Source organism: Sinocyclocheilus rhinocerous, unplaced genomic scaffold (genome assembly GCF_001515625.1).
Source record: "Sinocyclocheilus rhinocerous isolate Xijiao unplaced genomic scaffold, SAMN03320098_v1.1 scaffold1181, whole genome shotgun sequence".
Classification (NCBI taxonomy): Eukaryota; Metazoa; Chordata; class Actinopteri; order Cypriniformes; family Cyprinidae; genus Sinocyclocheilus; species Sinocyclocheilus rhinocerous.
In genome coordinates this window covers 29,014-42,949 of record NW_015666489.1, presented here as the reverse complement: position 1 = coordinate 42,949, position 13,936 = coordinate 29,014, and the positions used below count along the sequence as shown (strand labels likewise).

Genomic DNA, 13,936 nt, shown 5'->3' with positions numbered 1-13,936 from the left:
AGCCGCGGTGCAGGGGGCGGAGCTCCTCTCCGTGCTCACACCGTCATCTCTCAGGGCCATCTTCGGACGACTGCGCTCTGCACGCGGTGTTGAGGCTGGCATCATAGAACGCGCAGAGCGCGTCGTCCGGATAGGTGGTTAGATGGGCCACAGCCAGAAACAGTCTGGTATGACCCTCGAGCGAATTTTGAATTTATCGAGGAGGATGAATTTCGGGGCGAAGAAGGGGATCCATAGGGCACACAACGGAAACAAAAAACTGAGTAAAAAGAGAAACAAAACGGAGGGTACAAACGGAGGTAACTGTATCGGTCAGGTCTTCTGTCACAATTCACTCGGGGAACAAGGAAACAAGGTGTACTTGAATAACACAGTCTTTAATAATCCACATGAAAACCGAGAAATACACAAGGCTGAGATACATGAGGGCAAGGGAAGCATGACACAAACAGCATAAAACAATTACAAAATAAAAGACATGGAAACATGAACAAGACAAAACCCAAACACCACATTACAATGACTTACCGGTTTCGCAGCATCTCATTCAATTTTAAGATGTTACCTCAATTTTAGGATGCCATTGCATTCCATCTTACTGTGAATGGCAAAAAAACTATTCTTTTGCTTTGATTTTGTATTCCCTGTTGAATTGCTCTAATTATAGGAATATTCCTTATTGTGATAGATAGCAAAACAAAACAAAAACAAAAACAATAATAAAAAAATCATGCTTGCATTGAGAAACTCTGTTGCCCCCTAAGACTAAACAAAAAGTGTAATGTCAGCATAGCAGGATCTTCCATAGCATACCGGCTGTGGGAAAACTCTGTTTGATGTATGATCTTTCATGCATTGTGCAAAGGTCAGCATTACCCTCTACCCATACAGGAGGATCTGCGATACCATTGCATGCAGAAGCCAAATGGTTTGGGGGGAGGAAGGTACGGTGAGGGAAAGGTTGAGAGAGAAAGAGAGAGGAAGAAAATAGATCAGCCATCTGCTGCCGTGTCTGTCCTACCTCAGAGTGTCAGCAGCGGAGTGTCTTTCTTATTATGGAGCAGATGCTTTTGACACTAGTGTCATCCTGAAATATATAATGTGCAGCTCTGTGTGTGTAGGATGAAAATGTGTCACTGACAGTCTGCTGCAGTCATTTATATTCACACACAAAAGCAACAGAGAAAAATAGCATAAACCACCAACAACAACAACAAAAGCAACAGGCTCTTGTGGCCCAAGCTTCAGTAAGCTATATAAATACATAAACATATCACAAACTATGCATTAGATAAACAAAATAAAACATTATCAGCATGACAAAATGAGAGCAGACTGAAAATATTTGATAGGCTAATTAATAACATCTATGACAAAAATTGCCATAATTTTGTTAATTAATTGTACTTTGCTTGGATGTTTCATTGAAAGCAGAAAGTGATTCAAGGACTCCCAAATACATCTACTACATTCTTTCTGTCATATGATTGGTGTATATATATATATATACACACACACACACTCGGGGAGCAAGGAACAAGGAAACGAGGAGTACTTCAATAACACAGTCTTTAATAATCCACAGGAAAACCGAGAACAAGGAGGACATTCAACAAGTAGACCCGACAAATAAGAACTGAAAGGACTAGGGCTTTTAAAGGCAGGATAATTGGGGAGGAACGATACACACCTGGAATCAAATTAACACAATCAACATGAGGAAGAAACTGGGTCACAGGGGCAAAAACACACACAGAATAGTCCATAATCCTGACAACGGGTCACATAATAATAGGACACATATAATTGTATAATTGCATTTCATTATATATTTTAATTTTTGCATATGCATTATTTAGTTTTGATCGTGGAGATAAGCATTTAACTACAATCTTTCTAAGATATATTATTAGGAGACAGTGACAACTGATATTTATATGCATTTTATGTAAGTAGTCTGCTGCTATACAGTTATAGATATTAGATATCTAGATATCCTTGATTTACATTACAAGCTATCAGAATTTCATCTTTTTGGCCATATAAATATCAGCAAATTGCATATTTTTGCTTAGTTTTGGTCTCTGAATAAAACTTTTTTTCCTCCTGAAGTACGAGCTCCATATTCTCCTCTATCATATTACATGAACCTAAAAAGCCTAATGTATCGAAAATGATACTTACAAAAAACACATATGCACTTTTTTACAGGTTCAATAAACCATATTATAGGTTCAATACACCATTTAAAACAAAGTTTTTTTCTGACTATTATTTCATGTCAGGTTTTAAAGGGTTAAGAAAGTAAATAATGTACTTTTATTTTATGTTGCCTTGGTGGTCAGCTATAGTTTCCTCTATTTGTATTTTAGCTGATATGATTCAATCTTGACAATCTTGACTGAAAATGTTTTTGAATAAACAAATTACAATAGCATCTGTTTAGATGTACTGTATGTTAGTAATTGTGACAGATTTGCTTGCATTTTAGTATTTGTAATTTTACTGGTTTTTGGATGAAGTGGAGTGTAAATGTGTGTGAGAGCTGTGTGGGGGGGTTTTGCTGCCCTATGTGACCTATGGACTCTATGGTCTGCCACTGACCAGAGGGAAGGATAATACTTAATGTAACTTTAACCTTAATGTTTTTTCCCTTAATAACTGTGAGGATTCTGATTGAAATAATTGCAAACAGCTGCAGCTGCCTTGAAAGGAGATTTCATAATCACAGAAGGGTGCTGACAACTGAGTTAATCACAGATTTTTAGCAGGGCTTGCTACATTCACATTATTCTGGATATATTTAATATGTTTTCTTTCTGAAAAACTCCCCATCTTAGCATTTTTTTTTTTTCAAAAGTTCCTTGCCCACACTGAAATTTCTGAAAATGCCTCAATCACGTTACTGTGCATGCATAAAATGTGATAAAAGCTCAGTAAGGTGATACAGAGAGACAACACATAACAATGTTCTCATGCCATTATTTTGGTGCGAATATTCAGCAAAATATTTCACCGCTCACTGGTGTGTCCAGGTCACACTCAAAAACACCATTCCATGTATGGTATGTATGTAAAATAAGCAATTGTCATGTTTTGCCGCAGGACAGCAGTTGCAAGTAAATTTTCTGTCATATTTTTAGAAATGTAATATGAAAACAAGACTTTAACAAGACTATGAATGTGAATAGTCACAACAATGCTGGTACATATCTATGGGTACAATATGTGTCACATGACTAAACACTCTTCATAGTTTTTGAATACCTCCATTTTCACAGTCCACACTACAACGAGCATTTTCAAATTTATCCTCTTGGGAGAATGTCTTCAGAAACACTGTATCAGTGTCAATGGAAAGGCCAAAACGTAGAGAAAAAGATGCATTTTCAAATTTACCCAGATTAATGTTGACTTAGGGTCTGAGTACAACAAAGAAAGTATCAGTACCCAGTTTGTCTTTAAAAAATGTCATCATGTATATCTACCTCTGATAATTTTAGATCTGTTTGCTGGATGAACACATGGAATTAAATACACAGGCTATAGATTACCTGCTTGCAATGCCTCCAGATATAGCTAAACACAAATATCATCATATTTCTTGATTATTTACATTTAGTCTCTCCCTGACACTGACTTGCTCCAAAAGCTCAACAAAATAGTGTGCAGGTGCTGTTGCTCCATGGCAATACTGGGTCACAGGGGCAAAAACACACACAGAATAGTCCATAATCCTGACATAATGCCCCCTCCCGGAAGGTGTGTCCTCGCACTGTAACAACAACAGAGGGAGGCGTGAGTGGGAACTTGGGAGGAGGTTCCGGAGGAGGACGGAAATCCAGCAGGTGCTGTTGCTCCATGGCAATTTGAGAAGCCATTATTACAATGTCACAACTTCCTCAGACAATCAATTCTAATTACCTTTGTGGCTATCTCACTCTGCCATGCTCATTCACTGCTCACTGCTCATTGGCTGCCTCTGATTAACAGGCAGACCAATTACATTGCAGAAATGACTTCTAGATAATGTTGTGTGAGTCAGAGTCAAATCTCAATTTATGATGAATTTATTAACACACACACACACACACACACACACACACACGTTTGTTTCTGGGAATTGTGGGGACTTTCCATAGACTTCTATTGTTTTTATACTGACCAAACAATATTTTTTAGCCCCTAACCCTAAACCTACCCCTTACAGAAAACTACTACTGTTTGCAGTAGGGTTAGGTTACACTTTTTAGGTTACCTGTTTTACACTTTCAGATAAACATAATTTACTATTTTTAATAATTTTCTTCCCTCGTGGGGACCGCAGGCTGGTCCCCACAATGTCAAAAATGTTAGGTTTTACTATCCTTGTGGGGACATTTGGTCATAAACAAATACACACACACACACACACACACACACACACACACACACACACACACTCACTCACACACACACACACACACAGCAGTATATGTAGTATATGCTGGTACTTAAAGAACACTGAGTTACTTATATACACTTAGAATTTTTTGATTAGTACTGCATCTTTTCCAGCAGGAAATTTGAACAGCTAATGATTTTAAATAAATAAAAATTAAAGTTTTTATATAAATGAAATAAGTCTGATGTTCTTGGGGATCTGGGACAGCGATATTTAAAGTTATCAGTAGGAAATACTGCTCTCTCAGGAGTGACTAAGTCAGCCAGGCAGTAACTGGCGAACTGGTTTCCTATACCAGATGGCACAGATATTTTCAAACATAGTTCCCTTCTTACAAGTGAATTCAAGAGGTTCAGCAATGAGTCACATTTAACAGATGTTACAGCATAAGTTCTAAAAAAACGCTAAACGTTTAATCCTCACCTGCAAATTCTTCATCTATGTAATAGACTTCATTACTGTAAAATGACAGTAATGTATTGGTTTTATTGTATTGGTTGTATTATATTTGCACGTTAGCGTTCAAGCTTTAAGAGACAGCTTTAGGGATGGCAATATCCTGTGGGTTTTCAGAATCCATAAATCTGTGGCAAATCTGGCATAAACAGTTTTATTTTTCTAATCTTGTAGAAAAGTCATGCCAGCTATCATAAGCCAACACAAACACAACAACAACATAAATACATACAAACAGGGCCTGCAAAATTACTGGAACCACTGACGTGCATTAAAATATAAAAGTGGCTTTATCATTGTTGAATGTTCTTTGATCTGAAAACATAAGAGAAATCTGTCCATTCAAAAACTGACAAGAAATCAGAGATATACACATAGGCAAGATTAAAGAACACAAATGAATGAGACTGAGTTGCAGGCATTTATAAACCAGACAATGCACTACAAATAGTGTACTGTCCACACAGGAAGGACCACAGTTGGACAATTGCAGGAGCTTTTAGCATTCTGGTGTCAACAATACTGCAACCTGCAATTAAACACCATCTCCATGCCAACAAACCATTTGGAAGGATTGCCAGAATAAAAACCTTTTGCCCTTGCCAGCTTGTAAGTGCCCAGGGTTTCCTTTTGTTCAAAAAAGGAAATCGGCTAGTACGGTGAAAAACACACAGCTTTCTGGCATAGGTTTAGTGCAAAAGGGTTTGGTGCAAAAAGTGTTATGTTATACAGACAATAACCGAATCTCCCTGTGAGGTATGATTATTTGGTTTTAGTTTCAAAACACCTGGTAATCTTATTAAAATACCTCTAAATGGACTCCAGATTAAATTCCAGTTTTGACATCAACATCTGGATGCCAGTGCCAGTAGGCATGGAACATTTTGTCTCGTATGCGTGTATACATATTTCATTTTACGCTGTCTGAAAAGCTTGATTCTGACTGGTCAGTTGCAACATTCCGAGGTTTGTTATGCCATGATAATGACCGTTGTCAATAGCAATGCTGAATAACAGACCTCTCATCCAGGTATCTGAGGCAAGAGCATCTCTTATGTCTCTCATATCACACCGCTGACTTGCCCTTTCATACAAATGCATCTGGTACCATGTTGCGTCTCACTTATCGGCTGCACTGTCATAAAAAAGTGCCAAGATTTTACCTTTAGGGGTATAACAGCTTGTCACTGGGGCAGTGCCCTCAAAGGGACACCTTTGTAAATTCTTTACCCCTAAAGGGTGCATATTAGTACTTCAGAGTAATAATATGTTCCCTTAAAGTAGTAATATGAACTTTTATGGTAAAAAAAAAAAAGCACCATTTAGGGGTAAAGAAGGTACAAAGGTATCCCTTTGAGGGCATTGCCCTAATTACAAGCTGTTATACTCCTAAAGGTACAATTTTTGGACATTTTTTTTCTAAGAGTGTAGTAATGCAGTAATAGTAGCAGCGGTTTTCTAATATTGTTGTAGTGTTCGTTTTGTTGCCAGGATGAATGTATGCTACAAATATACCCATGCGACTTAAGACTGGTTTTGTGGTCCAGGGTCACATATAACATAATAAGCAGGTAAGATTTTAAGCTTTGCATTGGGGTCCTGATAATTTTTTATTTTGTGATAACAACTGGCTGGATGTTCTACCATCAAAGAGTGTTCACTAAGTCCTGAATGCATGATTGATCCATATCAAAGATAACTTTAAATAATTTTACCTCATAAAACATTAGATTTATCTCAGTGGTTCAGTGATCAGCAGATAAAGTCCACATGCATTTTTCATTGCCTTCTCTGCAAATAATTGCAATGCAATGCTTGGTAACTGCAACCAAACCCTCACAGGCAGAACGCAATTATCTTTGGGTCTGCCGAGTCAGAGAGTTTAACGGGGTCTGCTGAGGAGGGCTGCAGCTGGGACGAATGATTCGAAGAATTCTCAATGCTGAAAAACATTAGGCACTGTTGTTGTACAACTCTTGCATTATTGACAAAGACTTTCCTGCCGAGTATAAATACATACATTAGAACTCTGATCTTAATACACACAATGTGCTTTAGTGCCATGTCCTGCAAAGAGCACTGGAAAACATTCTTTTGGTCTATTTGATTTTTTTTTTTTTTAATGAATTCAGATCAATTTTAATAGCAATACTTTTATCCAGCTTTGTGAAGGTTTGCATTGTGAGTTAAACAATAAAAGCTTGTCTCAAACAATATTCATTCAGTATTTAATAATTCACCACTAAACATGACCTGTGCAATATAAACTCTAGGAAAGCAGTCAATGTGCAAAAGTAATTACAGATAAATCATTCTCAGCTAGTACAATAATGAAAAGTTCTCAATTGGACACTTACCATTATAAACACCACTGATAGAAGTCTAATGTGTTCCGGCTGTTCAATCACAGCATCAGCGCCACATCCTGCGCTCCTCATCCATGCAAACACAGTATTATTCCTGCATGTAAAGCTTCTTAAAGTTACTCTCATCTTAACTGGACCAGTGTATGCATGAGATGCATCCAAAGTCACATTGTTTAGTGACTTTCCCTGGGTTTATTCTTGAGTTTCCATTGCAACGTTTCCAAAGTCTCAGAACAAAGCTCTGATCTCTAGCAACACGTTGCAGGAGGACGGTGGACTTGAGAAGGGAAAGCAGAGTGGAGGTTTGGAGAGGAATGTGCTGTGTAACATGAGAAGAGAAAAAAAAAAACACACACTGAGGAGATTTATTGTCCTGGGCTGGGCGCTTCTAGAGTTTATGGCGTATTGCTGATGCACAAATGTTGTATGTGATCTTCATTTAATTTTTGTGTAAACAAAATCCTCAGTCAGAAGACAATTAAATTTACTGTGGTAACTAATTTCCATCAAAGAAGTTACAGCTACAGTTAATGTTGTGAAAACATTTCTGTGGGAACTTGGTGTTAACCTCCATTGTCATCTAAAAAAAAACATTGTTTGAAGATCCCATATAAATAAATTATCATTTCAGAGTACTAACAATAACAGTTACTTTGGTAAAATAGAGGAAGAAATTAAGGGCTTTGTAAAACCGTTTCACTTAAATTTTACAAAGAACATGATTTATATCAGTTGTATTATTCAAATTATTATTATAATTTTTTTCACATTTTGTTTCACTATCCATAAAGAGTACGTCTAGAAATGATTTAATGCACCTTGAGAATGTATTATAGGACTGTACTGTCCTCTTCTGGGAGAATGGTGAGTTACAGAAATAGGAGATGATTGGGAACCAGGCGAGTACATTGAGCAATATTGTTACTAGTCTCTCTTTCTAATATCACACATGAATCTTGTTTGGAAGAAGAAAAAGAAGAAAACCTAGTGCAGTCTCAATGAAAAAAACAACAAGAAACAAAGATCAAAGCCAACAACACCTCCAAATTGGCAAAGAAGGAAGATGCCAAGGTTTTTTTCCCCCTTCTTCTCCATTTCTGTCACCAATGGAGTTTGGGTCCCTTTCCACTGTTGACTTTTCCCTTTGTACAAACACTGTTGGAAGAGAACTGAACTGAGCTGGACAATGACATTAATGAATCAATGCTGAACTGACTTTAACTGGAAAATTGATTGTTTTCTATTGTTCTCTTTATAGAGCAGCTTTACAGCATAATTGAATTTTGATTGCATTGTTGAAACGTTATTTTCCTGTTTAACACTGTAAAGCTGCTATGACACAATCTGTGTAGTATAAAGCACTATATAAATAAAGATGACTTGACTTGTCTATATAAAAAGTGTCCTTAGAATTCATTTTACTGACTTTAATAGCATTAAATGCCAAATGCCTAGATCATCAGTTGAAATACATAATCACCAGTCCTTACTGCACTGTCATTAACAATCATAACATTTATTTAGAGTACTATGACATATTTCATCCAAATACAACCTGTGCTGAAGAGCACATGCAGAAATACACATGTACGATACATAAGGGATGATGCAGTTGAATGAGACAAACATTAGATACAATACACAATCAAAACATTGTCATGACCTAGTAGATATTTTTTACTGTAAATATGCTAAATTCTTTTCTTTGTCTTCAGTGTTTCCATTCAAATCCACAGTACAAGACTTTGCTACCGCATTCCTAGACTAGAAAGACCTGTACACTGCCTTTTTTTGGATAGAATGACATTGAATACAGGTTTTAAACACATTTGGTGTTCACATCAGGTGTCTTCTTTTTAACCTTAGCACCGCTGGACCTTCAAGACCTTCAGGATCTAAAATTAAAATCTTTCTTTAGCAGGTACATCTGCATTGACACATCAGCATCTCTCCTGGTTTACAAAACCTCCCTAAGTGGGACACTTGACCTACAGACGAGAACTCAGTGCAGTATAGACGAGAACTCAGTACAAAAACCTCAATAACAAAAGCGCACCAGCGCAATGACGAGGTACGTGAGGGTGATAATAGTCAAAGCAGAGAACAGCAGGAGGAGCCCAGTGAAGAGGACGTTGTTTATGGGTAGCGTGATGATTTTCCCTTCGGCTGGGATCATGTTGGAAAGTGCAAGCATGTAGCCCAGGGACCAGGCTATACTGGTCTTATTTACCTGTGAAACACAAAGAGACATACAGTATGGAGAGGTCCAGTTCACTCCAGAGTTTTGATAGACAGAACTGATTTGCTGGAGGGGGAGAGAATATCATTGGTAGATATTTGACATGCATGCACTGATACAGCACATAGGCTACTATATTTGATGTGTGTTCCTCAAAAATCAGGTGCTAAGAAATGCATTTACTGTGAAAAGACATTTAAAGGATTATTCCTGGTTTATTACACACTGTAAAAAAATCATGTTTAATTCATTGTGTGACTTGCCATTTCTCTGTAATTATTTGTAAATTTTATCATCCATTTCTGAGTTTTAGTGTCTTATGTGCAATGTTTGCAATGTTGTAATATGTATACAGTGCAAAATATACAAAATTATTAGAACACGGCATATTTAAGAGGTTTCAGTTGTTTTTGTTGAATTGGCCATTGCAATACCCATTAAACGAACTATTTTCGGAACGACCTGCGACGGAAGGAATCTGCTGGAACATTGAAAATGATGGACTGGCCCCCTCAAAGTCCAGACCTCAACCCCATCAAATTTGGGGCAAGTTGGAAAATAAACTGGACAGATCTATTGTACATTCAAAGGAAAGCCTTTGGCTTGAGTCGCAGAAGGCATGGGATAACATTAGTGTTGAAGTTTTCAGGAAATATATTGACACTATGCTGCTGTAATTGCTGCAAAAAGTGGACATACCAAATAAGTTAAAAGTGGATAAAAACAGTACGACTCACTACATAAATCTGATTTTTGTTGTGCTCAGAGCAACAATCTGCATGTTTCATGAACATTATGAAATGAAATCATATTTTGGAGGCCAAAAAAAAGGTAAATATTTTCAGATCTGTCAGGTGTTCTAATAATTTTGGCCACCACAGTATATGTATATATGTATGTAATCTATACATTTTATATTGCACAGAAATGGTTAGTAAACAATGATTTCACTTTGTGAAAGCCATAAGAACTTTGAACTGGTCCATGCACTTCCATTGTAAATGCTTTACTGTAAACCAGATTTTTGAAATTTGTTTTTTTGTGGTAATCAACATTATGCTAAAATGCTGTTGACAGAGCTTAACTTGTATTGAACATTGAATATTCATTTAATAGGCTTCTATTGCATAATCTGATGGTGCAAAGGTTTACTCTTCTCCTTTATTCATGAAGCCGTATTAATGTGTCAGAACTAAAAAGAAAGAAAACAACTGGATGTGTGTCGGCATATGAAAATGCTTTGAATGCAGCTTGATAATATCAATGACATATGACATATTTTCCTCTTTTGATATATATCTTGTTAAAAGCAGTACTGAGTTCCCTATCGATACTTCACTCATATTGCGTCTGCTAAGATGCTTTGGGGAAAACTCCTTTTTCTCCGAGTACTGAAGCCTTTTTCAATCATTGGTTCGTGCAGTTTATTATTAAAAACGAACCAATGGCTCGGCAGCGGGGCTGCACGAGCCTATGGCGACACAGCCCACCAATTTGGGCGGGGCATTTGGCTATATAAGTGTGCACTTCGCCATAGGATCCTCAGATTTCTTCTCCTTCAGCGACGACTAAGTTCTTCGCTGATCTATGAGACTCGAAGCCTCTCACCGTAGAATCGCCTTCGCAGCGGATCAAGTTGAACCAGCGACCCTCTGCTCGGTCGATTCGCCGCTTCTCCACCACCTTCAGCGTCGCAGCAGCGGTCCCAGCTGATCCCCTGCCGCCATCCGGCGAGCCTAAAAGAGCTTATTTCTAAGAGGTATGTTCTAAAAGAGCAACATTTCTAGCGACGTTGTTGCAAATGTCGCGCTGCGAGTGTGGCTCGTGCACAGAATCTTACACGATGCAGAAGGGCAGTGAGTGCGTCGCCTGTCTGGGCAGCACCCACGCAGAGACTGCACTTCACTGAGACGGAATGCTCTCGCTGAGAGCATGAGCCTCGCTCTTCTCCACTCGCGGACCGCCTTCATTGAAGGCAGCCCCGCTCTCCCATTTCTCCTCTCTCAGCAAGCCTCAGAGAAAGAAACAGCGGAGTCAGGGAACTAAGCAACCGGGTCTGAGTGATCGCATGCCGGCACTGTACCCGTTTGCTCGCTCTCCCCGCTGCACTTCAATCCGCCGCAGAAGGGAGGTGAGCTGCGCGCTCACTGAGACAAAATGCTCACTCAGAGCATGAGTCTCGCTCTTCTCCACTCGCGGACCACCTTCATTGAAGACAGCCCCGCTCTCCTGTTTTTCCTCTCTCAGCGAGCCTCGGAGAGAGAAACAGCGAAGTCTGGGAGCTAAGCAATCTCACGCCGACACAGAGCCTGCGTGCTTACTCTCCCCGCTGCTCGTCGATCCGTGTCTTACACATGAAGATCAGCGCCCCTCGTTACATCGAGCGGCTCTATCTTCCTAGGTTGATCGAAGCAGAATGCTGTCACTGACAGCTTCGAATTTGCATTTGTGTCGCTATGGCTGAGCTCACAGAGACAGGCTGCTTTTACCACGAAAGCAGTCTGCCCCTGTTCGTTTGCCGAAGCATGAATGAGCCACCCCACTCTCATGTTTCTCTCCTCCCAGTTACCTCGGAGGATGCAACGGCGAGCTCGCGGGTTGAGCGATCAGGCTTGAGCAATTTCATGCTGGCACACATCATGCGTGCTTGATCTGCCAGTGTGTGTTACACGTGAGGATCAGCGCCCCTCGTTACACCGAGCGGTTGGACAGATCAAAGCAGAACGCTGGCAGCTTCGCATTTGTGTGTGCGTCGCTGAGCCCCGCCTCCCCCGCTCTTGTGTTTCTCTCCTCCCAGTTACTCGGAGGAAGAAATGGCGAACTCGCGGGGATGAGCGATCAGGCATGAGTGATTTAACGCCGGCAAAAGCCCCCGCGTGCATCACTCTCCACGCAGCTCTTTGATCCGCCAGTGTGTTTACACGTGAGGATTGGCGCCTCCCGTTGTCGAGCGGCGCAATCCTTCTATGACGATCAGAGCAGAACGCTGTCACCAATGATTCAATATCGCTGACAGCTTCGTATTTGAATGTGCCTCTCGCCTGGGCCACGCCCACGCTGAGGCTGCACTCGCTGAGTCAGATCGCTCTCACTACGAGAGTTCATGTCTCGCTCTGCTTTGCTCGTGGCTCGTCTTCTTCAATGAAGACGGCCCCGCCCCTCCTCTCGTCTGCCACGAGCAGATCTGAGAGAATGCGCGCAGCACTTTTGATCTGCCTGAGTGTTTAGACATAAAGATCATCAGTACTCCTCTTCTAATGAGTGGTTGGATCTTTTTAGGCGGATTAAAAGAGAATGCTGTCACTAATGATTATTATCACTGACAGCTTCAAAATGGACACGTCTGGGCCATGCCCACGCTGAGGCAGCGCACACTGGGGCTGACTGCTCTCGCTATGAGAGCATTAAGTCTAGCGAAGCATTTTTTGAAAGCATTTTCAAAAGAGAGCAAAATTCCTCTTCTGAGTGTGGGCTCCACATACGGCGACCAGCCCCTCGAATTAGTCCAACCCCTTGTCACGCGGGCTGAGACCTGGCAGGCCATCCCCGGTGTGCCAGATTGGGATTTGGGGATAATAAAACGAGGTTATTCACTGCAATTTGCTCGAAGACCCACGCGATTCAGCGGCGTTGTTCCCACCTCGGTTTAGAGCAAAGACGCACACATCCTGCGCTCCAAGATGATGAATTTGCTGGCGATAGGACCGTAGAAACGGTTCCCCCAGCTCAAAGCGAGTCAGGCTTCCACAGCCGCTATTTCCTCATCCCCAAAAAGGATGGCAATCTAAGGCCCATTCTCGATCTCAGGCACCTGAACCAAGCCCTCATGAAACGGCTTTTCAGGATGATTACATTGAAACAGATCCTCTGGCAAGTGTGCCCAGGGGACTGGTTCTTTTCGCTGGATCTGAAAGACGCCTACTTTAACATCCAGATAGCCCCCCACCACAGACGATTCTTGAGATTCGCCTTCGAGGGAGTGGCATATCAATACACGGTCCTTGCCTTTGGACTGTCCCTAGCTCCTCGCACTTTTACAAAGTGCATGGATGCGGCTCTTTTCCCGCTGAGACAGATGGGAAACCACATTTTGAATTACCTCGATGACTAGCTCATCTTGGCCCAGTCGGAGGATGAGCTACTATTTCACAGATCCTTCCTCCTCAGCCACTTAGAATGTCTGGGACTCAGGGTCAATTTTGCCAAGAGCGCGCTGTCACCCAGGCAACGGATCTCATTCCTGGGAACAGTTCTCGACTCAGCCCGAATGAGGGCGGTAGTCACACCAGAACGTGCACTGGCTATTCAGCGGCTCGTGGCCTCATTCAAAGTTGGAGCCCCTCGCCCTCTCAAGGCATTTCAGAAGTCCGCGTCTCCGGTACTTCAGCTGGGCCTGCTTCGCATGCGGCCCCTTCAGTGCTGGCTGAAACC

The 13,936-nt window shown here is 40.7% G+C and overlaps 2 protein-coding genes across 2 annotated transcripts in view; both read right to left on the bottom strand.

Moving 5' to 3' along the window:
• LOC107732434 (protein FAM198A-like) overlaps positions 1-7,319 on the bottom strand; it is a 38,028-nt gene extending 30,709 nt beyond the window's left edge. The window contains exon 1 of the mRNA XM_016543767.1: positions 7,258-7,319. Within this exon, the coding sequence (XP_016399253.1) occupies positions 7,258-7,260 (3 nt within the window). The 5' untranslated portion in view covers positions 7,261-7,319. The remainder of the gene's footprint in view (positions 1-7,257) is intronic.
• Positions 7,320-9,304: 1,985 nt separating this feature from the next.
• LOC107732432 (ectonucleoside triphosphate diphosphohydrolase 3-like) overlaps positions 9,305-13,936 on the bottom strand; it is a 15,652-nt gene continuing 11,020 nt past the window's right edge. The window contains exon 10 of the mRNA XM_016543764.1: positions 9,305-9,496. Within this exon, the coding sequence (XP_016399250.1) occupies positions 9,305-9,496 (192 nt within the window). The remainder of the gene's footprint in view (positions 9,497-13,936) is intronic.